Source organism: Sinohyriopsis cumingii, chromosome 8 (genome assembly GCF_028554795.1).
Source record: "Sinohyriopsis cumingii isolate HCF-2022 chromosome 8, ASM2855479v2, whole genome shotgun sequence".
In the NCBI taxonomy this organism is placed as follows: Eukaryota; Metazoa; Mollusca; class Bivalvia; order Unionida; family Unionidae; genus Sinohyriopsis; species Sinohyriopsis cumingii.
The window spans coordinates 120,142,206-120,169,821 of NC_142968.1; the positions used below are offsets into that span (position 1 = coordinate 120,142,206).

A 27,616-nucleotide genomic window follows, 5' to 3' on the forward strand; every position below is an offset into this window, starting at 1 on the left:
AATGAGAAGAAAATATTTTGATAGACATTCTGACATAATGTTTCTTTTTTTATAGTCTTTATGGGTGGACAATTAAATTATTAGGCTTGGCAGATTTTTTAAACAACTCCTTGAAGTATGAACCGGGAATATGCTGTGCAAACAATATGATCCGCACACAGATAATACAGTATGCACAACAACCGCGCAGTTCTAGCTCCTGGCGTCATTGAATTTTATAACTTGAACGTTTTCAATTTTTAAGAGTCATTATGGGGAATGTCAATCAGTCCCTTTTTTGTCGTACATACATATGAATGATCCACAGAAGTATTAACTATTTTGTATGATTGGTTGAAATAAAAAAGATATTAGTTTACTTGTATATTGTTAAAAGATAAGAGTGTTTACATAAAAAAGGACATAATGAACTTGTTGCTGTATTGACGTATTTACTCTGTGATAACTGCAATTGTGTTTATATCCACTTTCACCTCATAGCGTCGGTCTTAGGGTATTGAAGTCTAATCGGCTAGCATTGGCATACTGGATGAGTTGTTCTATAATAATAATAATGATAATAATAATAATAATAATAATAATAATAATAATAATGATAATAATAATGATAATAATAATAATGATAATAATGATAATAATAATAACAAGAAAAATAAATATATTATTGTTAATAATAAACACATGCCATTGAATATTTGTGTTGTTTATAATTTTACTATCCTATAGTAGTTAATAACATTTTTTAAACGCAAGAGATTTATTGATTTGATGTTAGTATATATACTCCTACCATTATCCCTATTATTGCTGCTGCTACTAGTATTAACGCAATTACTAATATCGAAACATTATAGCAAAGAACTTAAATTAGGATTTTTCTGACAGAAAAATGTAAAGAAGAATACAACGATGATGACAACGATGATGATAATCATGATAATGATAATGCCGATGATGATGAAAAGAGAAAGAGATGGACGAGATAGAGGATGTGGGTAATGATGATGAATAAATCTATATGTGACCATGCCTAGAACCAAGTTGTAATCAATATGCAAATTACATCAATTAATTATTTACATTTTGCACCGATATGAAGTCTCATAATACAGTTATTACTTTTGTCTAATATACAAACATCCGACCATCAACACACACACACACACACACACACACACACACACACACACACATATATATATATATATATATATATATATATATATATATATATATATATATATATATATATATATATATATATATATCTATCTATCTATCTATCTATCTATCTATCTATCTTCCCATCACACCATGCATTAATATTTGCGGAGTACTGCTCTACTGCCCATGTTCTTATTAAGATAGACATTTCAGTCTTTAATATATGGTTGGAGGTTAACTGTACATGTGCCAACTGTTGAAAAATTCTCCTGAATAGTTTTGGGGAAGGAGCTTTTACACTTTTGTAATGAAGTAACCATTCTTTTCAAGTTAACATTTAAACAATCTCTGTACTTACCTCTTACAATATTGCACTCATCATTGTTACAATAATTATCTCCGCAGCAAACGTCGCAAAGGACTGACTGTCTTTTTCTGCCCACACCATTTGATAATCCAAAGTTAATTGACGCTGGACCATACTGTATAATTGCTGTTTTTGTAAGCAATTGACAGTTCTGAAATTAGCCATTCAGAACATACAGGGAAATAACCTCATACAGTCTTGTATTTTCTTTCTAACACTTCATTTTACATCATGTAAAAGCGCACAATGCTAAATCATGTTACGTCAGTTACACCAAATTTAATATAACCATGGCGTGATCCAGTAATATTCGTACAGTCATTGCATTTCAAAATGTATCTTCGCCAAATATTCTTGCTCATTTGTGATAATATTTCATAAGGGGCGTTTAACAATAAAGATATTTCTGTGGATTTGTATTCGAATAAAACATTGCTTTAGAAGTCAAGGAACATATTTCAAATTATTTATCAAGCGGTTTAGAACCCTTTTTGACAAACATGCCTAGACATCAAAACGACAGTTGTGGTAATGTTACAAATCTTTTATAAAAAGGGACAGCTGTTCTTAAATATAATAACACTTTGTCCACTCTTATTCGGTTCAGAATCTTAACATGTGTATCTAATGCTTATCTGCTATGAAATATAACCACCATTCCAGAAATGAGAAATAAAAGCATACCTATTTATTTCAAAACATTGTGGCGAACAAATTTGATTGAGAACATTTTAATATCGAAGATTTATTATGCAAGAATTATTTCGATGCAATATAAACAACATGCGGCTTTTTATTGTGGAATATACATTATAACATATTAAAAATTATCTTTCAAACTAGATTACGCTAGAAAAGGCATCCTTGAATGTAACATTTTAAAAGTGTTCAAATGGTAATCCCGTATAAAATCGGGCTACATATACAATGTATAAAATTCCGTAAAAGCTTAATCGTCATAACTGATTAAAAAAATTCACATCGTAATGAGGAATTTTAGCTTAACGCGCACCTAACTCGTGTAAGTGTTGAATGTTTTTGCCGTTAAGTGTGATCACTCTGACAAACAAATATCCCCTCCAATAAAAACAACACGAAGACAATTAAAAATAAACAAAATATATAAAATAAAAGCAATCAAAACAAAAAAGAAACCCCAGCAGACAAAAAAAAAAAAAAACAAAAAAAAAAAAAAAACAACCCCCCCCCAAAAAAAACCAAAAACAAAACAACAACAAAAATAAACAAACAAACAAATAATGAACATGTCTGAACGAAATGATTTCAAAATTCATCTTAACAATTTTGAAATGATTTGGATACCAGTGTATCTTTACATTCACTTGTAAAATTGCAGATATGCTAGAATAAATAGTTTCCTAAACTGAAACGTAAATAATTATAATCATTGAGCCCTGCATCCTAGAGAACCACAGTTCTTTGTGCTTTGAAATGAGAGATGTGTGCTATTTCCATCTCCATTTACCAGGTGTTTCATGTCTTTTTTATTCAGAGCTTGTGTGTGTGTGTGTGTATGTGTGTTTTGAATTTTTTACGCATTTTTAACAATGCTTCAGCCATATCGCTACTATGTATGCAGTATGGCAGTTTATAGTGACGTCTAGCACTGGGGCATCATGTTGCAGACATGTAGCATGATGTCCCACCCAGTCACATTATCCAGACACCAGGCCGACCAGTTCTGACACTAACCTCTTATAATGTTGAGCGCCTAGCGAGACAGCCATACGTACCATTTTGAAAAGTCTTTGGTATGACTCAGTCGGGGTTCGAACAAGCGACCTACCGCATCCGAGGTGGACGCTGTAACCACTTAAGCCACTGGAGCGGTCAAAACTTGAGACGAATCATCTTGCAATTATACATTTTTTCGCACACGCCTCTACAACTATAAATACTCTACTGACATGGAAACTAAAATTTGTTTTCTTTGTAGTTGAGATTTGCTAATTAAAGATTGATTTTCCTTGTTTAATTAGATTTATTATATTTTTATTAGTTTAAATGTATTTTAGTCTCAACTTCAATGGTCCTTTATTACAGCCATACGTCATCGATATTCATATGGTTTTGAATATATAAAACAGAATACTTATATTATTGAAAATGCTAAGATATTTCCCTTAAGAGATAACTGCTTTTTGTTATGACTGAATGTGCTGGAACATTTCATTAAACCTAACTTATATTGTTACGACTCATACTTTTATAATTTTCATAAAAGCAGAATATGTGTAGTAGCGTAACGCTACGATACGTTTTACATTACATTATATTTTACAGTCATCATTCATATATTATACGTTGGTCATTAAAGTAACACTATACAGTAAGATGCTACGTCCTGGGACACATACAGCTGAGTTATTTTCGCTTATGTTAGCAAATTATTTTCTTGCCTCGTCAGCAAGCTAACACGTATATTGGTTATGGAATGTCATTTTTCTGAAGTCAGGAGATGGGAGCATCGTCTGTCTGCTGATTGTGTTTGATCATGGAATGCAATCTAGGAGTTCCATTGCGAAAAGTTCAATCTATTTACTCTGGCCTGTTCTCTTCACTGGAGTGGGGATGGACACACTCAAAACCTCAGGTTCTTTATATGTAGCCGACGAGACGCTTAGAGAGGCAAGACCATACTTGCGCACTTTAAAGTTCTGACGTTCATTACAGGTAATTACTTTTATTACATTTTAAGTTTTCTTTCTTCCCATACTGTAAAGCAATAAACTGATGTTGAAGACTTTGGAGAAATTGTCTCAATTTTAACTTTAGATAAATTGCATTCTGTTTTATTCAATAGTGTGACAAGTAAATGATAATGTATTATCAAATGCGAGAACTGTTATGATAATTCCTGTGTCATGTGTAGTTGTAATGTTAGATTATTGTTGAAAACGATCTCCATGTCAGCTTCATACTCTCTGATAATTACTAATAGATATAATATATCTTCAGTGTTACATATCTATTTATTTATCAAAGGAACACACAATGATCTTTAAGTATTTGTTGGAAAACGTTCACACTATAGTATTTCCTATTAAACGATTTAACATTAATTGTTATATTTTGACTATATTTGGGTCATTCAGGTTTAAGTTATATACACAGTTAATCAAGAACAGGTATTTGCGAATTGTATGAAGCTGGTAATCCTGAATGAGTATAATAATTTTAATGTCATGCCTAGCAAGTATAACTTGACTCGTGTAATATTTTACGTGGTGTTGTTTAATTAAATTTCACAGACAGTACCTGCATAGTTTAGAATTATGTCTCTTCCTTACCGTTCCAACCTGGTAAACCTTCGCATCCCATTGATGCTAAACCATTGAGCATGGCAATGGAATGGGATACCCTAAGTGGGGACTTAATTATTTGTTTTGTTTTTTCGATCCGATAGTTCCACGTCAATAAATGCTTGCAGGTTTTATGGTGAAATCACCACCTTCATAACTAGGCTACAGCTAAAGTTTAATACAACCAATGGTGGAAATCGCTAGGTCATAGTCGTGTAGAAAGATCCCATCATGATATAACATTTAGAAATATCATTACCGTAAAATGAAACGGTCCAGTCTATGGACCATATAAGACAAAAATGAAACTAACATGAAATATTTATGATATTTGACTTCAGTCTTTTAGTAGGGGAATATAGGATTCTTTCTAATCACTTACTGGGGAAAACCTCATTTATTAAATTAAGAATAACATTAGTATTTCCATCCAAGTCATTGTCTCTTATGTTGACATGGAAGTGCAATATTGTTCCATTGTTTTCTGCATTTGTTTGAATGTTGACAACATGTTAAGATTGTTGAAAGACGCGCAAATCCGAAGAGTTACAACAAAAGTATTACTCAATGGATTTGATAAGATTTAGGACATAATATGATCGTCAATATTTCGCTGTTAATCAGTGGTGACATGCACAGGCCTGTAATGCTTGCCTAGCAATTGTACATTCACAACGAGCGCATGGCAAATTTTATTTAACATATGTAATAAGTTTAGATTGCAGTCCAGTCTTTTTTCCTCAACTTGTTGCAATATACACATGTTTAAAAGAAAGAAGATATAAACTTTAAAGTGATATTAGCAAATAGTCAGAAAATAAAAATATGTATACCAGAGTTCACAAGAACTGCTCAACACAGAAGTCTTTCGAAATTTTGATATTTCAGCGTTATTTCAATTTTATGGCTCGGTAAAACCAAATATTACATGATATTCAATGCAGACGAAAATCAGATAACAATACAACAATCATTCTTAGACTGGTTGTTGACCATATACCTTTCACAACGCCTGTTTATGTAAAGGTAGTTATTTTAGGACCTTCATTTCATTGAGTCTATCTGAATTTTAAGAACACCATCTTAATGTTGTGATGCGTGGTAAGCTGAAGGAATTTGGCCATAATGTATTATGAAATATTTCTTTTTCATAAATTTACAAGCTACGATACAACACCTGCTATATTCTTAAAACATCGATTTATTATTGCTATACGTTGAAGATCTATTTTAAGTAAATCCACATTCATGAGCAAATATGATCAGCAGACTTGCCGTTAATAAGTTGCAGTAAGAATATTAATACAATATTTTAAATATACCGCTTGTTAATAGCAAACTGACAATATCCAAAACAATATTTGCCAGCGTCCCTCGAAAGCTTGATTCAGTTTCGTCAAGACGCTTCATATATAAATTCATCAGATGTTAATTAAAAATTTCCAAGTTATAGTTAGAAAATGACAAACCTGCGAATATTTGACGCATTATGGTACATCTACTCACCAATTTATTGTAACAACCAAAGCTGTACATCGTATTCCCGGCCACGCTAGAGGTTGTCGTACGACAAAACTGCAATACAACAAAGCTGATGTTAGGCTGTATGATTACATGTCAGATCTGTACATATAAAACCCGATGACTTTAGAGTATATTTCATTTTAAAATTTGATATCCAGTAAAAATCACCGACACAGAGCTGAGAATGGGAGCAGTTAATGATAATTAATTTTTGCTTAAAGACTTCTCCGATGATGAAATAACATCGAACTCAAATGTTCATAAACGATAGAAAGCTCAGCAAGGAAACATCAGTATGTCCTTATGTTGAGGCTTTTGTGTAATTATGTATTTAAGTTAATTCCGAACGAATCACTGCAAAATACGAAACACCGCAAATGTAAAGCCCTATGCTTAAACTAAACCCGCTAGCCCCATTTTATTTTGAATTGCATAACTTTTTCACCTCCGATATCACGACAACAGAGCCAGTATGAAATAAGTCTGTTATAAACAAATATCTACGCTTCGGAAAAGTAAATCATATAAGCCGAGACGGAAGCAAAATATTTTCATGTGCAAAAACAAATACCTCATGTGGAAAAATTATAGCGATTTGAAAAAAAATTGTGATTACTGTATCACACTTAGCCTATAAACTCTGCAAATATTTAAATTACTGTGGGTAAATATTTTCATTTCATACAGATACATATTTCATGTCCATGAATTTTAGATCAGCAAGGTATCATCTTAACAAATTTAGAGAGCGGATAATGATAAATATACATAGTGTTATTTGAGATCAAATATAATCTGGAATATATATATATATATATATATATATATATATATATATATATATATATATATATGTTTTCGTCTCTTCGCAGGACATGCCTTTATCTATGTTTATATGTCGATGGGAATGTAGTATTTGATTCGTCAAAAATGTTTACGCGAGACGATGAGCTTTTATTTTCTTTGAAAGCGGTATCTACCAACGTACAATATGACGATTCTTGTAACATAATGTCATACAGAATTATCATTTGTAACAATTAATTTGTACACATACTTTTTAAATGCTTTATAACTAATAAAAGAGTTGTGTTTCAGTTGTAAGTGTTTGGTATTTTATTATTTTTTTTTCTGTTCTAATAGTGAATGGTCAGTAATTACACATTTTGCGACGTAAAACTATCACCAATGTCCTAAAGCATGCTGCATAGTTGTAAAGGAGATATTAATCAGTTAGAAAATAAGACCTCGCTATACAAAATGCGTATCGATAGCTCTTGTTAATAAACACATCATTATAAATTTAGTTTTGCTTGTGGGTAGTATACATTTTGATACTATGTTGCAGAGGAAAGTCACCAAACGTTCTTAAAATTTCACTACGCACAAAACAAAGAGAATGGAGTTGACATATCGTGACAACATGCAAGTGAACACTGGCAGTAATGAGTATAAATATATCAAGTTACTTGGCCAATCAATTGAATACAAATTGCATGAGTGAAATCCTACAGAAAGAGTATTATTTTTTTCAGTGCTAAGACAGATTATATGCAAGATCTCTTGCTTGACCCGATTTGTCTTTCGTTTCAATGTTGGCTGCAGTTTTGTTTTCGAAAATAATCCTCTCATCTGTGCTGGGGATGAGAAACGTATTTACCCTTCATGAGTTCGACTAAAATATATATGTGTCAATGCATAAAACATTATTTTGATGCTATGGTTGGTATTGATAAGTAACACTGGATTCATGTCCAGGCAAAAGAAAATGTCTAAGTTAAAACGAGGAGGGCAGTAGTATAACGAAAACACCTCATTAAGGACTTGCGAACTGAAGATATACGAAAAGAGAAGTAAATATGTCTTAATCTAACATCTGGTTTACTTCTTGTATTTTCTTAAATATTTAATTTATAAGAATGGTGACATTATTTTGAACTTCTTCAACCGGTGGAAATTCACACAGACTATAAAATTGTTGCAAATTCACGATAGGGTGAGGATATTCACATCAAGTAGAGACATGTTGAAGAGACATGATTCAATGAAGAAATTCACAAAGACCATACTCGCGAGGAATAGACGCAATACGAATCAGTTTGTTTAGAGCTATTGTTACGAATACTGACTGAAACCAAGAATGCAGAATATGCGTAATCCGGAATACTCGAAAAGCCACAAATCTGACATTTTAAAGTCATAAAATCGTATAACTAGACGGAAGAGGAAATAATAATGTTCACGTTATCCTTCTGAAATCGAATTCAAGTACGGATATTACCCAGTTACTCGCCTCCCAAATCGTATCATTTTCTCTAAACACACATTTTCTTGGAACCAGGTACAGGATTTGGAGGCTACTTTTATTGTTTATATGAACATCATACAAAGCGAAACAGATTTTCACTCCGACAAAAGGGAATTATGCGCTACAGACGCTATCAACTGGGTATGCATGTGCACAAAAGCTCACAGTGATGACATTTATTCCACATATGTCCGTGTAATTTATGTCAAGAACTAACTATCCACTAGGTATGTGAATCGTATTTACCCATGCAAAATTATAATACTTATTCAAGAGTATTTACATTGCATAATGTTCATGTAACTGGAAATATGTAAATGGTGCGAGTCATAGAATTGGTTCTGCAACTTGAAATATCTGTTAAGAAATGGCCTTATAGCTTCGTTCATTCACATAAGGTTTTGAAAATGTAGTAGCCACTTTTTAAAAACCAATACTGTATAAGCTACGAACCTCATTCACTTTGCAGTTTTCCTCTCCAGTACAGTTATTAAGGGTAGCAGCGTTGTGACAACTTCGACAGGTCAGCGTGGAGTTACCTGTTTTATGTGGTACCTCATCATAAGTGATGAATTATATATATATATATATATATATATATATATATATATATATATATATATATATATATATATATATATATATATATGATTGTATTTATGGGTGAGGATTTATTTTACTTTACTCTAAGGGATCGGTGCAGATGCACCTTATCATGACAGTAGCATTTATAGAAACACGGCAAATTAACGCAGACGATTAAGAAATATGCAGGTGCTTCGATCTCTAATTTGTTGACTATTAAAGATAACCGCAACATTTGAAAAAAAGCCACATATTAAGTTGATTATAAATGATTTGTCTCTTGAGGTTATCTTACTTTTGAGATCGACATATCTTTGAGTAAACTTTGGGGTATGCTCGGTGAGAAATATAAGCTATAAAGCGTTTAAAATCATACATACACATACCAATAACGTCTCCGGATTTCATAAATGATCTTTTCAAATTAAAGTGACAAATGTTTGTGTTATTTTATTTTCATATACAATTTACAATTAAAGTCTACAATAAGCTATATCTTCTATGAAGAGATGAGGCATAACAATATAAATGTATTTTATTATACAGTTTCTTTAGAGACTGATAGTATGTCGAAAGAGTAGAAATAGGACCGATTATTTTCCTGTTAGATATAAAATCAAGAACTGCTTAATTTATAACTTTACCATAGTTTCCACTGTCTCGGTAAGAGATATAGTCATCAGCTAATAACACAGGAGTTGACATATACCACTTAAAATTTGTTGCATGTACTATAAATACACATATCCAATACTAACTTGTTTTGTTTTAGTCACCTTTGAAACATAGGTGTAAAATTATATTAATACAGAATATTTATTACAGATAGAAGCTTAACGTTGTTAAATAAGAAAATATGTGTCGTGTATGATAAAAACAGTAACAAGACGCCACTATGAAACCTAAAGTCACAATTTCCATATAATTAAATAAATTCGTCAATGACGTCTTAAAGAATATCATGGTAATGTACATTGTGGGATAACTAGCGATAAGCAATGCATCCACAATCAGATGTTTCTGAGCTCATTAACATCACGATTGACTAAGATTATGCATTTACTAGAATTTTTTGTTGTTGAAGTTTTATGTTGGGGAACATGCAAATATCTAGATAATTTCAAAATCTATCTGAAACTTGTGTATAAGCGCAGCAAAATATAATTTCCTTTTTCTTTACGATTATTTCTTTTCCTTTGACATCTTTTAGGTAATGATAGCTGGTCGGGTCAATGCCCTATTTACAACCCAGGACTGTTCAGGTACCTCTAAGTGGAACAATGTTTCATTTACCACCCAGAGTTGTTCCGATACATGTAGATGGAGTGAACCAATGTTCCATTTACATCTCTGAGTTGTTCAGATCATATTTCATATTGCAAAACGCCATTCCCTTGGTGCGGTGGATCAGTATATCAATTACACGTAAAAGAAATATTGTCGGATTAAAACTCTCTAAATGCAGCTAAACGTGACATTGCCTCAATAATGATTACTGAATTAGATGCTTTTATGAAATTATGTACCACGGTGTAGAAAAGCAAGGGTAAATTTATTTTAGAACTCAGACATTTATTTAAAGAACTGCGTTCCTTTCCTATAATTTAGTTCAAAATTTGTCATAATATTACCACTGCTTTTTAAAATTGGACAAATATTCATATTTTTAAAATAATTGAACCGGAATAAATTTAGAGCTTTATTTCAACATGAACAGATTATCCTGATTGTAACCGGTGAATGTTTCCTCTATTCCACTGTTGTTGTTGCAAACATGGTTTTTCCTATTGTACCTAGCGGCATGTTTCGCATCATGATGTATGAAAGGACGTTTACAAGATAAACGTTCTGCCCTAATATGCTTTCGTACCAATAGTAAAAAGGAGCTGTAATAGCAAAGCACACCTAAAAACAACAGGCGCTAATAAGCTACGGATGAAATCCAAACTTAATCGTACCTGATCTGATTCCACAGAGCCTGGCGTTGCATTCCACATCAAAATTCGATAGGCTTGAGGTTTGATGTGTAGTGCTGCAGCACTGTGAACATGCTAATGCATTACCGACTACCGTTCTCTTGCCAGAGCCGAGTACTGACCCAATGCACTCCTTGAAACGTATATACAAAATGACTGTTAAAAGTGATGCCATTTTGTAGGAATTCCAGTTTCGGCTTACTGTACAAACATATGACAAGGAAAGCCTTAGAATATGCGTATGTCTGCTAAAATGTGAAAAACAGTTTTATTGCATCCTATAAGAACAAGAACAAAAATGTATCACTGTCTGCACGTTTACATTTTGCCTTTGTATGTCCCTCTGTTTTCATGAGGAAGAGTTAGAACATCTTGGCAAGTAGAGTGTGATTAATAAACATACACTATATGACTGTCTGTCTGTCTGTCGGTCTGTATCTATCTATCTATCTAAAGTTTATATTTTGGTTTGAAATATTTCTCTCAGATCGAGGACGAAATAATATCGTGAATATAAGTTTCTCACCGTTGTTGATCGACAACCGCCATTGTAAATTACCCGATTATGTGGTGTGATAAATGCATCCATGTAACATTGCTGTAAAATAATAAGAACATGAAACTTATCACATGAAGTGAAATTTAATTGCAGCATTTTTGATACATGAAATAACGAACTATTTTAATGTTGGCTTATATATGCATTATACTGAACTTTTATTATGATCAATGTTGTCTTTATGTAAATGATTTTTAGGTGATAGATAGTGTTCCGTTTGATCTGATGTATGCAGCAGTCTTATAATAAGCAACATACATTCATGCATTCTAAATACGTTACGGTTCCGTTCACAATCTTCTGGGAACATGGGAATGTAACGTAGTATGTGGTGGTCAAAAGTGATCAATTGAGACGATGGAGTATAATATATACTTAGAAAGCGCTGGCGTCCATCCTACAATATGTCGGTTTTGTAACATAACGTAATACAGAATTACCATTTCTAACAAACAATTTATACATATACTTTAAAACACTTCATAACTGAAATCAAAGTTGTGTGTCTGAAGCCTGAAGACGCTAAAAGTACGTTTCAGTCATGTTTTCGGAGTTGATATATTTAGTTTCTTGTCTAAAGGAGAAGCGGCGGTAATTCTTAATTTGAAATAGAACGCTATCGCCATTGACGTATATGATATGCTCTATAACTGCGATGGAGGCTTTATTCATACAATAAATAGAAATATTGTTAAAGAAAACTTTTTTTTAGGAAATATTTGTAATAAACATGTCATTATCGTTCATTTGCTTTTGTGTGTGGCTTAAAAGATGATACCATTTAGCAGAGGAAAGTAACCAAACATTTGTATAATTTCACTAAGCACAAAGCCAAAGTAATTGGTATGATGTATTGTGTTAACCTATAACTGAATATGTTGTATGACATAATGGTGTGTAAATATATCACATTACTTGACCAATTAACTGGATACAAATTGTTCTACGTTTTCATATTCGTGATATCCTCCTGCAAGAGCGTTATTGTCCCAATGCTATCATAGGCAAAATGCAAGCTCGTTTACTCGACCCAATGTTTTGTTCGGTCGTTCAACTCGTCAGGTGCATTTTTGTTTCGGAAAAAATTCATATCGTCAGTGGTGGGACTCAGAAACGGATTTACCTTTCTACTGAGCGACTGAAGTACACATAATACAATGCGTAAACATGTTCTTGTGATGTTAGGATGAGTACTACTGAGTCACGTTGAATCTAGTTTCAGGCAGCAGAGAAAATCAAAGCGGAACTGATAAGGTCAGTGAAACGTAATATAACCATAACACCTCATTAAGTACTTATAATCTGAAGATATATCAATAGGTAAGAAGGTTTACTTAATTTGACACCTGGCTTTCTTCCTGACTTTTCTCAAAATTAAATTTCTATAAATTGTGAGATTAGAGCAAGTTATTCAATCGGAGGAAAGTCACAGAGACTAGAGTCTTGTTGAAGATAGATGATACTATATCGAAATTCATATAGATTATAGTTTTGTGGAACATACATGACACGATGTAGAACTTCTAATTCACAATAGTCTTGTGGGAGTTACGTGCTACTATACAAAATTCACAAAACTACAGTCTTGTGGAAGATGTATGACACGATGAAGAAATTCAAACAGGCTGGAGTCTTGTGGAATATGCATGATACAATGAAGAAATTCACAGATACTATAGTCTTGTGGACAAAATATGAAAAGGAATACACATAGTCTGGAGTCTTTTGGAAGATTCACGATATGATGCTGCTTGGTCAGAGATATTGAGACCGATACTAATTGAAAACGCGGATATCAGACTATGTGTAATCCTACTTTCCCGAAAGTAACACATTTAACATTTTAAAGTGGGGAACTCTTATAACTGAACATAAGAACATCTGATGATGCTGACTTTATCCCCAAAAATTCAAGTTTAGATGCATGAAATGTTGCGCTTGCATTTATTTGCTTCTAGCGTACCCTGTTTCTGTCCCACCCATAAGCATATCACTTTCTCTAAATGCACTCATCCTTACATATAGGCACAAGAGTTGGAAACTATCGTATTTGTTTATATCATTATCATACAGATCAAGACAACAAAGAATACATTTTAACTCAGAACACCGAATGACACGCTAAAAGCAGGATCTCTTGCTTTGGTATGCAAGTGCAAATAGTTCATATTCATACCATTTATTCCACATATATTCGTTTAGTTAACCTATCTTTAGAATTAACTACCCACTCCATATGCAAACATTATTATCCCCTTGTTTGCGTATTATATACTCGTTAGTCAAGTACATAAGACAGCAAATGCAAATTACTGTGAATGCATTGAGATAATTGTACACATCTCATGAGTATTTACATGGCATAATTCATATATAACTGTAAAGAAACCAATGTGCGAGACTTATAAAAGGCATAGTTTAATTTTAAAGTAATCTCTGTTAAAGATTATGCCTTATTAATTTGTATAAGGTTCTAAAACTGTACTAGCTAATTTTAAAAACTAATGTATAGTACACAAACCTCGTTGTTTCTGCAGGTTACCTTTCCTATGCAGTCATTAAGAGTGGCAGCATTGTGACAACTCCGACATGTCAACGTTGACGTAGTTTTACCTGAAGTACCTGCTGTCCCTTTTTACGCAATAAATTAAACATTTGGCACTTATATATATATATATATATATATATATATATATATATATATATATATATATATATATATATATATATATATATATATATATATTCGACAAAGAAAACTTGTAAATTTGGAGAGATGAACACTTTCATGCACCAAATAGGATGTCAATATCAACAATATAGCCGAAGGATTAAAGATATGACACATATTATATTAGTCTTAAATTATTTCTCTCTGGTGTGCGTTTGCGATGGCCTTAATTTGAGACAAATAATTTTTTTGGGTGATCTCGTTTAGAACATACTGTCTTACCCTTTTCATATAATATATGTACATAATGTAATCGAGTTTCATACATGTAACGTTTAAATTAAAATTTGGCATACATCACATTGATGTTAGTTTTTAAAAAAATGATACATAGTTTAACATTAAAGTCTAACATAAGCTTCATATAGGAACACACGATATAAATGCAATATATTAGACAGTTTCTACGCAATCTGATTGTATATCAAAAGAGTAGAAAAGGACCGATTAGTTTTCCGTTAGATAGAAGAGCAAGGTCTGCTTACTTTATAACTTTACCATAGTTTCCCCGTCTCAACAAGAGAGATAACGTTCAGTTAATGGACTTCAGTTTTTTTTCCACGATCATCAATAGCTTGATAAGCATTGATAATACACATAGTAGAAAATAATATTGACTGCAGTTTCACATTGGTGAACTTTCAAAAAGTAGCTGATTTTCAAAATCGATTTTGAAACTTGAGTATAGGAGCAGCACAATATTATTTCATTTTTCATTACACTGATTCCGTTTCATTAACCATCTTTTCAGATTCCTGTAATGGTGGGATTAAAACTCACCAGATGCGTAAAAGTTAGTGACGTGGCTCCATTATATATATATATATATATATATATATATATATATATATATATATATATATATATATATATATATATATATATATATATAAGTAGATGATTTTATGAAACTGCCTACCACAGCGTAGCAAAGCAAATGTATGCTTGTTAATACTCGCAGACCATTCCTTTAAGAATGACGTTCCTTTCCTAAAATTTATTTGAATGTTTGTCATAATATTATCACTGCATTTTATAATAGGATAAACATCGGGATTTGTGTCAATTTAGCGTGAACGGATTTTCCTGTTGGACATATGAGAAAGTTTTGTGTGGACCATTTGGTTTCACAAACATTTACCGTACTTATAGGTATGATTTTCATCTTGAAATAGGATTGCTTAAATAAGAGTTATAAGATGAACCCTTTACTCGTAAAGTTTTTGTGTCAGGCAGCATAAAAGAAAGAAGAAATAAAACAAACAACAAAACAGAACATGTGCTAGTCAGTTACTGAAGAAATCCAAACTTAATCGTACCTGGTTTGATTCCACAGAGATTGGCATTGCATTCCATGTCCAAAACTGATAGGCCTGAGTTTTGCAGTTCATTACCGCAGCAACGTGAACATGCTAATACATTATAGAATTCCAATCTCTTGCCGGAGCTGTGCACCGATCCAAAGCACTCCTTTTAAAAGTATGTACAACTGACTGTTAAAAACTGATGACTTTTGTGGATTTCCAGTTTCAGGATACCTCACAATAGATGTCATTAATGAAGAGATTAGAAAAGCACAAGTGTGTGAGTTTGTTTTAAGACGTGAAAATAGCTGACGGCGTTTGACTTACTATACACATCAAACACAATTTACACTGTGTGTATCTTCCCATGAACGATAGTTAAGGCAGGAACATTTTCTTCCTAAATGACATTTCTCATTCCAAAGTATAAATCTTTACTGCATAGATTTAGTCATATTTCATATTTCTTGCATTCATTTTTTTCGAAAGCCGTTTCAGTTCCTAGGACTTTATAAATCCTTTTCCCCAGTTTGTCTATGTTTGTCCCTCATTATTTATCATGGTCACTGCAAGTAGCGCGTCATTAGTAAGGAAATATTCTACCCCCTCTCTCTCTGTCTCTGTCTGTCTGTCTGTCTGTCTGTCTCTCTTTTTTTCTCTCTCTCTCTCTCTCTCTCTATATATATATATATATGTATATATATATATATATATATATATATATATATATATATATATATATATATATATATATATATGAAATCCATTTTATCATTATGGTTAGTGAGATATTGCAGTTCATATTTTCTTTCAAACTTTGGCTATTTCTTTCAGATTGACTCAGCAATAATATCTCTAGAATACTTTTCTCACCGATGACGTTCTGCAACCGCCGTTGTAAAGTATCCGTAGTTCTGGGGTGATTACTGCATCCAGGTAGCATTGCTGTAAAGCAATTAGTAGATTATAAATTTGTTTTCAAACCTGCAATGTTTTCATATTTAATCTATGTTCTCTTTAAGTTTTTCCATGTTGTTTTGATCTTTACATGCTTAATATTATTCTCAATTTGCGACAGAAAACCAGTGTTCTAAAGACATGTTATACAGTTGTACAAGAGACATCGATCTGGTAGGAAAATAAGATTTTGTTATAAACAACTGCTATTTAGTAACTCTTTGTAATACACATGTCATTATCATTCATTTGATTTTGTGGGTCGCTTAAAATACGCTAGCATTTTGCAGTGGAAAGTCATCAAGCGTGGGATTTTTTTTTCACTACGTAGATAACACAGGCTGTTTGTTAATTGTGTTTTATTTGCGTGAAACCTTCTCGTAAGAGTAATATTTATTTCAATACTAACATGCATATACAATCGTTTGTTTGATCCGATGTTTGGTTCGATGGTTTAATCATTGGCTGCAGTATTATTTTCGCAAAGAATTATGTCATCAGTACTGATAACCTGATTTACCTTTCAAGAGTCCGACTGTAGTATAAATGTTTTAGTGCATACAACATTATTTTGATGTTATACTTAGTACTGATGTATCTCGATCCAAACAACATAAAAAATCAACGCGGAAATGAGGAGAACAATAACACTTCCTATGGCCATAACATCTCATCGAGTAATACGAGCTGGAGACATATTAATCTGACAAATAACATGCTTCTTGACTTGTTTAGTACCGAATTTCTGAGTTTCTGTAAATGCTGACATCGTTGTAAATTACTCAGCAGAAAGAAATTCACACAGATAAGGGTCTTGTGGAACAGACCTTAAACGATCAAGACAATCACATATATTAGAGTCCTCTGGAAGATTTATGACACGATAATGCTTGTTCAGAGATATTTTAACGGTTACTGCCTGCTGAGATATTGTAACGGACACTGCCTGCTGAAATATTATAACGGATACTAGCTGCCAGAGATATTGTAACGGATACAGCCTGGTAGAGATATTGTAACGGATACAGCCTGGTAGAGATATTGCAATGGATACAGCCTGGTAGAGCTTTTGTACCAGATACAGCCTCCTAGAGATTTTGTACTAGATACAGCCTGTTAGAGATTTTGTGCCAGATACAGCCTGGTAGAGATTTTGTGCCATATACAGCCTGGTAGAGATTTTGTGCCAGATACTACCCTCTGGAAATACTTTAATGGCTGCTGCCTGATAACACGGATAGCAGGATATGCGTAATCATGAATACACTGAATGCCACAAATATTACTTTGTAAAGTGAGGAATGATATGTGATGATGCACAATTCAGCGTTGTGAATTTGAGTCCAAGTTTGGATGAATAAAATATATAGATGTAAATAGCGCTTTCCCTTGCAAATGTGTGAAATATTCGGTACAATATTATCACGTGCGACTGTGTTATATATTCGACATTCAAATTAACAAAGACATCGATGTCAAATTCTTGTGTATGGAAATAACTAATTATTAAAGTTATTCAAGCTGATTTACATGGTACAATTTTCCTTTCACAATGTAGGCGACCCGTATATTTCGCAGTGCCACTCTAAGTTAATATCTATTAGGGAAAGGTTTTATTGCCTCCTTCATTCTTATGCGTTTCTACAAAATTTATAACCCACTATCAATGCCTAATATTGTGTAAGCTACGAACCTCATTCTGTCTGCAGGTTTCCTTTCCTATGCAGTCGTTAAGGGTAGCAGCGTTGTGACAACTCCGACATGTCAGCGTGATGTTTCTTGCTGTACCTGATTATACGCATTGAATTATTGATTTGGTAAATTTTGGTAAATTAAAGCAACAGAGAAAGGTATATACAAGTGTTTAGATCTATAATTTGTTGACTATTGAAGCTTGTAAAGAGAACACGATGAACCATTGTATGTAACTAATATGATATCGGTATCAATAAGATAAGGGAAGGATTTGAAAAGCCGCTTACTGCTTTAATCATGGATCATTAATTTCAGGTTTTATTCTCGAGGATGTCATAATACTAAGATAACTGTATTTTAGAGGAAAATATTAGTAATGCTCTGTGAGAAATCTAATTTGCAACGCAATTCATTCGTCGAAGGGTGATCTAATGCCTGCTATATATATTCATTCATTATTGCTAAGGAGTACTCCTACAAGAGAAAATACATATGTTGTTAGCAATGAAAATATTTCTTATTAGTATACTGGGATGAGAAACACTCGCTCTTATTATTTCAGTAACAAATGTTTTACGAATTGTATTACATTGGAGGAGGGAAAGGGTCCTGAAAAATATATATTAAGGAAGTATAACTTAGCTTTCCAACAACTTGAATGAAACCTTCTAGCATAGTTGCATTCGGAGAAATTACTTTCATGCTTTTATTAGCATGCTTCAGTGATGGAATCTCGATAGTCGTTATAATATAATATAAATCGTCCGTTAACAATAAACTCATGAAAGAAATATGAGGACCGCTCCGGTGGCTTAGTTGTTAGGAGCGTCCGCCTTGGATGCGGAATATCGCGGGTTCCAACCCCGGCCGAGTCATACCAACGACTTATAAAAATGGTACTATCAACTGCCTCGCTAGACGCTCAGCATTAAGGGGTTAGTGTCAGGACTGGTCGGCCTGGTGTCAGTATAATGTGACTGGGTGGGACTTGACGATACGTGTCTGCGGTATGATGACTTATTACTAGACATCACTATAAATTGTTACAATGCTGACATCGTGGCGATATGATTGAACCGTTGTTAATGCTTCGTTAAAAATCCAAATCGCACAACACACACACACACACACACACAGAGCAATATGAAGCTTGTATACATTGCATTGACATATTTCTTACAAATCTCTGAGAGAGAAAGTGAGTGCTTTATTCAGCCTGTCAGAGTGATTTCCCTTACTTTTCATAATCTACCGAGTAGCTACCGATCTTTCTACTAACCTTGGGCTCCAGCTGATGTAAACCCATATGCAAGAAGAATATCTAAAAAAACAAATGGACACAGAATTAATATATGTAAACAAACATACGAATATGTAACATGTATTAAATACAATTTATGACTGCCAAAAAGAGTATACATATATATAACCCAGACAAGAATTTCACATAATTATAGCGATTGTCATTTCTTTTGTGTGTTATATAATGAAACATTCCACCGTCTTAGATAAACTTTATCCAAGCGTGCCTGAAATATACAACTTGATGTCAAACTATCCTTTCGAAAAATGTGATAACATTGCTGAATTCTGCTCAGAACGGGTATCATACGTTCTATGATAGTACCAATTGTGTTATGCTTTAAATAAGCAGAACAAATATTTGCTTACAGACGCGACTTGCAATAATGTCGGATGTTTTTAGTAGAAACGTATGTAGACAAAACCAAGCTATACTTTCTTATCAGACTGGTTCTATGTATCTAAATAATATTCACTGACGTTCAAGTATTTGACAAGCTCTTTAAATCAGATGGGTTTGTACAAGACCTAATATCACAGTTAAGACACAAGGCATGGGCATTATTCTTTATGACTTTGCAGTAATGGTTCATTTCATTTGAACAGATGCATTTCTTACGTGACCCAATGTCGAGAGAAAGAACAGGCTTTGCGCCTTTATTTATTTTAAAACCAAATTATGATGGAGAAAGAAAAGACTATGGCGAAAAGTATTACAATGTGGACTGACTGCAAAAAGGTAAAAAATAATAAGACGTATTGATGGCTCAGTCTAGTCATGTGTAAAGCACTTATACTCACACTCAGTGTTTCTATTGTTAACTTCAAGGCGATACCTTTCCATTTATATTTTCTAATTATAGTAATGATCTGGAAATTGCATTACAATGAGAGATAGAGGCGGGACTCATTGTACAATTCCATGATAAGTAGATATATACTTTAGAAAATGGAATTTATTTCTTAATATTGCAACATAAACAAAGGATATGCTTTTAATATGACACTTTACCTTTTATTTGAATAAAACACATTGATGCACAGTTTCAGGATTTTCGAAAGCTGAACATTAAAGGAAGGGTACTTAAACATATTGAAAGTGGTTACTAGTTGCTAAAGAGGTCTCTCGTTACTGCATTGCCTAAAGCGCTCGCATTTAGCGATCACTGCCGTTTCAACTCCGTCTGCATGCAGTCGACTTTTGGGCTGGGCCTGTTTGTGTATGCGAGAAAGCTTGTCAATAGCTTCCTAAGAAATTTATTGATAATCTATCATCTAGGAAGAAAACCACACACTGCTACTATGCATCGAAAGCGTCTTTTGTCCATTTTGTACGCATTTTAAGGCAGCGAATAACTATATAAGACGTTTTCTTTGCTATATTTTGCCATTTTCTCCAGATTTAGTTTCTGTACGTAACAATCACCCGTAGGAGGAGTAATTATAGCAATAATCTCAAACTATTTCAAACACATGGCAAAAGAACTCGTGTTGCTACTGTTTCAAATTTAATATTGATACTTTAAAACTAGATAGCACATGTTCTCGCACATGGTATATGACTGATAACATTAGGCAAATATTTAAAGGTCAGTGTTACACCAAGGTTAACAGCATCACTTGTAATATTTCTAGATATATTTATATGGTTGCACTTAATTGTGTGTTCCATTTTGTAAGCAAATTTGCTGTCAGGGCAGATCCCATTTACCCTGTAATTTTGATTCTTTGCTTTGTCTCAAAATCACTTTAGTCAGTAAAAACAAATATAAAAAATAGTGGCTAAATTAGAGTCTGGTTGGTAAATTAAAAAAATAATTGATGAAGAGAATTTTTAAAATTATTTTTATGGATGTTATTATATACTTTGAAACGGTAAATCAAACGTACGCGTATGCACGCTTTAGTAATTTTTACTGCTATCCACCACCAGAAGCTCACACAAATATAAGCCATTGGTGCGCATAACTTACTTCGAAACAAACAATTAATGGAGGTTTAATTGAGCAATAAACCGTCACATTAAAGAAGCAGGTGAAACAAATTATTTTCCTGCATAAAGAGTTTGTGATAGGCGCTATCGAGACGGAAGGTAAAGAGGCATCATTCCCCATGCAAACATATGAAAACTATACCATCGGGTATAAACACAACATGACAGTCCTCTGTATCTTTACAGAATACGTTTCAGCTGCAACAGTGAAGAGAACAAACATGGAGACTACAATCGCGTTGAAATATGATAACTATTTAGAAAAGGAGAGCCTACTAAGATACGTTTTCATAAAGGAGACGATTTATACAACAGGAAGGTTAAGGATTTATTGGAAAATGAGTCCAACAAATTCTTCTGATCTTAGACAATATGAATAAGTAGAGTAATGGCGCTGCCGATACTTAAAATCCAGAATGTTGAATTATTTCTCGCTGGAAGGAACCAGGTATAAACATGACTCAGGTAGACGCAAATCAGAATATGTATAAAACGTATAGATTTATCCATGCTATTTTGTAACAATGATAAATTTAGAACTGCTAAACGTAAAATCCGCTAATTGTCAGACTTCTGAAGCACCAAACAAGTTGGTTAAGTGAGCTAACTTGGTATGTTTAGAGGGGAAGTATTTTATATGTTACACGTAAGTTTAGGTGTGTAATTTGTTTTCAATGAACACGACTTGAACCGAGAATTTGCATGGGTCTGGATTGTTACTGATTATTTTAAACTAGTATAGAATTATATACATTCATATGAATGCATCATTGCATCATGAACTCCTGGAACAACATTAAACCTACCAACAAAATCTTTATAAATTTCAAACCAAAGCGATGTTCCAATATTTTAAATGCATCATGAAGTATTAAATTCTCGGAGATGACTGATAAATATATGCTCGTCTTGGTCATTAGTATTTCCGATTTACCATAGCGCTTGCGCAAGCCTGTGAAGCTATATCAGGTGGATCAAAACTTCGATGTGGGAAACACTGGCACAGTCAGTACATGACAGTTACAGTACGGAATATCTTTAGTTAATGGCTGCATCATTAGGGACAGAAACACATACCAACAAATACAATTATAGCATAAAAAATAACATGATGCATTCTCATGGTTTGGAAATGAGTCAAAGCGTTTGATGAACATCAAAAGCAAGTAGAGCTATGTAACACAAATATAACTAATTATGTCATATGTTTGGTTTGACAAGTTGAATTGATAATAATTATCATGGCACTTGTCTTAAATTATCTACGTTTAAAAATGCTATTAAATTTTAAATCAATAAAAACGAAATTGTAGTATAAAGAAAAGTGTGAATGAAACTTGAAAATATCTTATCATTTTGACGTGTTCCTGACATAAATGTATATATACTGTGAAGCAGAATAACAGTCTACATCATTCTGGATGTAACGTGCACCTTAGGCTACTGTTTATATCCTCCTGGAAGAGGAAATCAACTCAAAGCCATCTTCGAATCTTATTTTGTTAAGTACAACACTGTCCTATGCTGTGATGTAGTCTGCACTGTATATTGTTTGTAACCTTTACAATTGTTCTTACGTTAATTTGCATTCCGGTTGAATAAGATATAAAAACATTTTGGAATGGAAATAAACCGCAGATTACATAATTAAAACTTTTAGCATCTTACGATTCATCAAGCCTGGCGACTGAGATCTTTCTATTTCACGGATATTAGTGATAGACAGTAAAAGATCAAACCAGCGCTATCTTTGCTATACAGATTTGTATTGTGTTGATATATTCCCACTAGAAGGATTGGTGCCAAATAAAAATGATACTTGCTACAGTGGTCTTTATAATCTTGTTTGTAGCTATTATATCTACCATATAACATATCGATTTAAACAAACGTACTAGTCGCTATAACAGTGAACATCATCTTATTAACTAGTGCATGGATATTACAACTAAACGTTATCTCATTAATGTTTAATTATCGTACCCATGCACTAGCGCTTGTCTTATACCAGTATATTAAAATAAAAATGGCGTCGATATATCTTGTTTTAAACTGTTGGCATCTCTTCACAATTTTGAATAGTATTATAGAAATTGAAAAATATATTTTATGCAATTCTTATTTCACAAAATAGAATCAGATATAATTTAAACCAAGGTCCATTATTAGTATTTTCTTCAGCAATATGTTAAGACTGTATGGTCAGAAACTAAATAACAGAAAAGAATGATAATCAATAGGGTTTTTAAAATTCAAAAACGGATGTATTTCCCTAGACAAAAAAAGGCACAATGTAAAAACAAATAACATTTTTGTAAATTAAGGCCCATATAATTCTAAATGTTTTATCACAAGTTCAAAACTTCCAAATGAATTTCTGTGGTGTTCAAAAGGAATTCTCAAAATAAATGTGCCGACGTACCTACATTTTCGAGTGTGCTAAGGTGCCAATAGCCTGGAATGTCGGATTTGTTGCTGTTGTTGTTGTTCTTGTGTGTGTGTGTGTGTGTGTGTGTGTGTGTGTGATTTGGATTTTTAAAGTAGCTTGAACACTTTGTCAGTCATATTGCAACGATGACTGCAGTGTGGAAGTTTACAGTGATGTCTAGCATTAGGGCATCATACCGCAGATACATAGCATGACGTCTCACCCAATCACATTATCCTGACACCAGGCCAACCAGTCCTAACACTAACCTCTTAATGCTGAGCGCCTAGCGAGGCCAGTACTAGTACCAATATCATAAGTCTTTGGTATGACTCGGCCGGGGTTCAAACCCGGGCGATATGTTAATAATCATTATGTAGCATAATGCTTTTATCCTAAAGATCCTTGAATGAATTAACAATAATTGGAAAATAATGATTTAGTCCGAATTAATTTTGAGCATTTAGTAATTCCAGTGAATAGTAATTTAAATAAATAAACCGATCATAGAGACAAATTCCGCTTCGGATGTTAAGGTAGGAAAGAGTAATTTTAAAGTAAACAACATTAATATAAAAGCCTAAGACACACCAATGCAGCCCGAATGGAGGACAGGTGCCTTTCTAAAACATGCTATATTGTCAAAGCGATCAGAAATTCCCAAGTGAAAAACTAATGTCCTATGGTCAGATACAAGGAAATATGTTTGCCTCCATTAATAAGGATATGAAAATCTAATATATTGCCATATAGATATAATAAATATATATTATGCTGCTTACAACATCAATGTCGCTAGTCAGGTAGACTTTTAACGTAAGTTTTGAGAAGGGTCAGTTATGAAAAACAGATATACATAACATAAAATTAAGGTGAAAAACCAGTAAACAAAAATCTCACATTAGATATACATAATAATAGATATAAATATAGTTCACAATATATTGTTATATATATTTTTATTTTTTTTCTATATTTTTGGAACTCCTGATATGATTTTGTCTAATTTTTATTAATGCTTGTAAATTCTAAAGAATTGCTTTAGTTAAAGGTTGCATACGTGACCCGAGTATTAAAAGCGTGTAATATTACATAGGAGTTATAAACAGATGTTTTAGTACGTGTCGAGGATTATTAATAATAATCTTAATAATCAGACTTAAATGGCGCTCATGGCTTAATTCCTTAGGGGCTGATGGGTTGAATACTGTTCTATAACAGTTCTGTAACTTCCCATTGGTTGGGTTAGGTGACATGAATAGGACAATTCGACTCAGTATGAGTAGTGTACTCTGTCACATGTGGTCCATTGCAAACTACGGTGACAATGGAGAGTGTATATAAAGAGAGAATGAACAATCAGCTTCATGCTGATTTTTGGAGTCATTCACATTTCTTCCGATCCTGTTGTAAGTCTGCAGACGTTATTTTATGTTGTACTTAGATTTTATTTGAGAGGAAAACATTTGGTTGGACTGTTCAGTGGAAATACAAAGTGCTCAATATTTGGACAATATTATTATAATATAACTGTTATAAATTATGTGAAGAAGAAATTATGCACAACGCCATATTAACAAGGCAACGGTTCTTCAAGGACCAGTGCATTTTGAAATTTATAAGGAACTATTGATTCATTTAGGACTTTCGTAGACCTTTATAAGGATTACATTAAATTCACTTGATAATATTTTAAGCATATGTCGTTTTTTTTTTGCTTTCCTGTTACTTAGTTTGTGACCACTGAGTCATGCCAATATACTAATCTATATATTTCAAAACTTTATAACTATGTTTCCTTTTATCTTTATTCGTAAGTACTCAAATGTACAAATGTACGCATATGTACTTATGAGTACCTACATGAAAATTGTTTAATCTATTAAGCGTTTTTGTATATCTATGTATATATTAAAATGTGAGCGTATGCATGCATGTAGGCAGGTATTTGTACGAGTGTGCAGAGTGGCTTTTGTTGACCTGACGTTAACATTTTCATGTAGCTATCGATATGCGAAAATATAATACTTGCCAAAAACTAAGAGAGTCAGATCCATCAGTACCCTTGAAGGAAAAGAAATATTCCGTGATTTAAAATACACCATTTATAGGTCAAACATAGTCAAACTTAGTGATAGTTACAGATGACCATCAAACAGACAATTAATCGTCGTTTTCGCTGCCGCTATGATGATAATGATGATGATAAAACTTGGCATATATGCCAGAATATGTAGATTAGTCTTTTCACATCTGTCTCCACGTCTACAAGTTTAGTACAAAGCGATCATTTCATCCTGAAAATATGAATCGAGACATAATAACAAACAAAATACTTGACGAAAGAATAAATGGACAAGATATACGTATGTCATACAAATAGCTTACACGTCTGTTAAATACCCTTTATACTACTACCACAACCGTTGTTGATAATTCTTCCATGATTGCTATAATTGAAAAGATTTTCTCTTAATTGTTTTACCTGAAAACAATAGTCATAAATATATACGTTTACTTTGTTATAACTCTTAATATATAGTCTGGAAGAATAAACATAACGAGACCTTTTCCAATATAGGAGTCAGCGAATATAAAGTAGGACCTTTCCTGTCGAAGAACAAGAATTAAACTTGATAAAGAGTTTGCTGCAAACCTTTGCCGAAAGATAACACGATCATCACACAAATCGGCAAGTTTGCGAAAAGGCTGTAGTTCAAGGCTACTATATTATGAAGCTAAATTGAATACTAAATCATAGTGTTTCATATTTTAAATTGACTATATAGATGCATTCGAATTTGTATTTGTCGTTCGCATATTTTAATTTAAAATGTTTGTTCTTATATAACAGTTATTTTAGCCAAACGTTTAAAAACGTTCAGCTAGGACCAAATGCACGCACAACATACAAATAGTTATGATAAAGTTATGATAACATAAAGTATTAAAATATTTACCTGTGTATATCCGAATTTTCTTCTATTGGTGTAAAATCCTGGACTAATCTTCTCTTCCATAATTATCTAAACGTCAGCGATAAGAGTCCAGACAGTTGTGTTCACATAGGTAGCAGCTGAAAAATACGTGTCAAGTTTTACTTCATAAAGACAATATCATTTCTGAAATCGAAAACATACTCAAGAATATGTTTAAAAATACAATTACACAAGTTATAACCTTCCCTAAAAGCATTTGTTTGAAGCAATTTGGCCGTACATTTGAATTAAATTCCAGTAGTGGCTTTATTCATATTAAGTGTCAGACATCATACATATACGGTATTTTGTTTCGATACCTTAAGTAGTAGATAACGCTAGATAACGGTACAATGAAACAAACAAAAATCCATCTAGACTAATCATTACCTCAAACCCAACATGATAGTTTTGGTACACTC

At 32.9% G+C, this 27,616-nt stretch overlaps 1 protein-coding gene across 2 annotated transcripts; it reads right to left on the reverse strand.

The window, feature by feature from the left end:
* Positions 1–346: 346 nt before the first annotated feature.
* LOC149794513 (uncharacterized) lies at positions 347–27,251 on the reverse strand. 2 transcript variants are annotated; one of them, XM_089968762.1, is made up of 13 exons: positions 26,784–26,843; positions 26,249–26,280; positions 19,773–19,814; positions 18,492–18,586; positions 16,715–16,786; positions 15,857–16,007; positions 14,328–14,437; positions 11,774–11,845; positions 11,230–11,380; positions 9,140–9,225; positions 6,361–6,429; positions 1,523–1,682; positions 347–539 (listed from the first exon to the last, which is right to left on the reverse strand). In XM_089968762.1, the coding sequence occupies exons 2-13, from the start codon at positions 26,271–26,273 to the stop codon at positions 475–477; spliced, it is 1,098 nt and encodes a 365-aa protein (XP_089824888.1). In that variant the 5' UTR covers positions 26,274–26,280; positions 26,784–26,843; the 3' UTR covers positions 347–474. The 2 variants fall into 2 exon arrangements, with proteins under 2 accessions (XP_089824888.1, XP_089824887.1); XM_089968761.1 differs by lacking the exon at positions 26,784–26,843 and adding an exon at positions 27,177–27,251 and having other exon boundaries at positions 348–539.
* Between the last annotated feature and the right edge of the window lie 365 nt (positions 27,252–27,616).

Excerpts from the sequence above, each read along its gene's own strand:
- LOC149794513 (XM_089968762.1), bottom strand. The coding sequence starts at position 26,273 with ATGGATCTGACTCTCTTAGTTTTTG. Across the intron at positions 9,226-11,229 it reads GCTCTGTGGAATCAGATCAG|GTAACTCCACGCTGACCTGT; the intron begins GTACGATTAAGT and ends CACATAAAACAG. Across the intron at positions 1,683-6,360 it reads TTGGTTGTTACAATAAATTG|AACTGTCAATTGCTTACAAA; the intron begins GTGAGTAGATGT and ends GGCTAATTTCAG.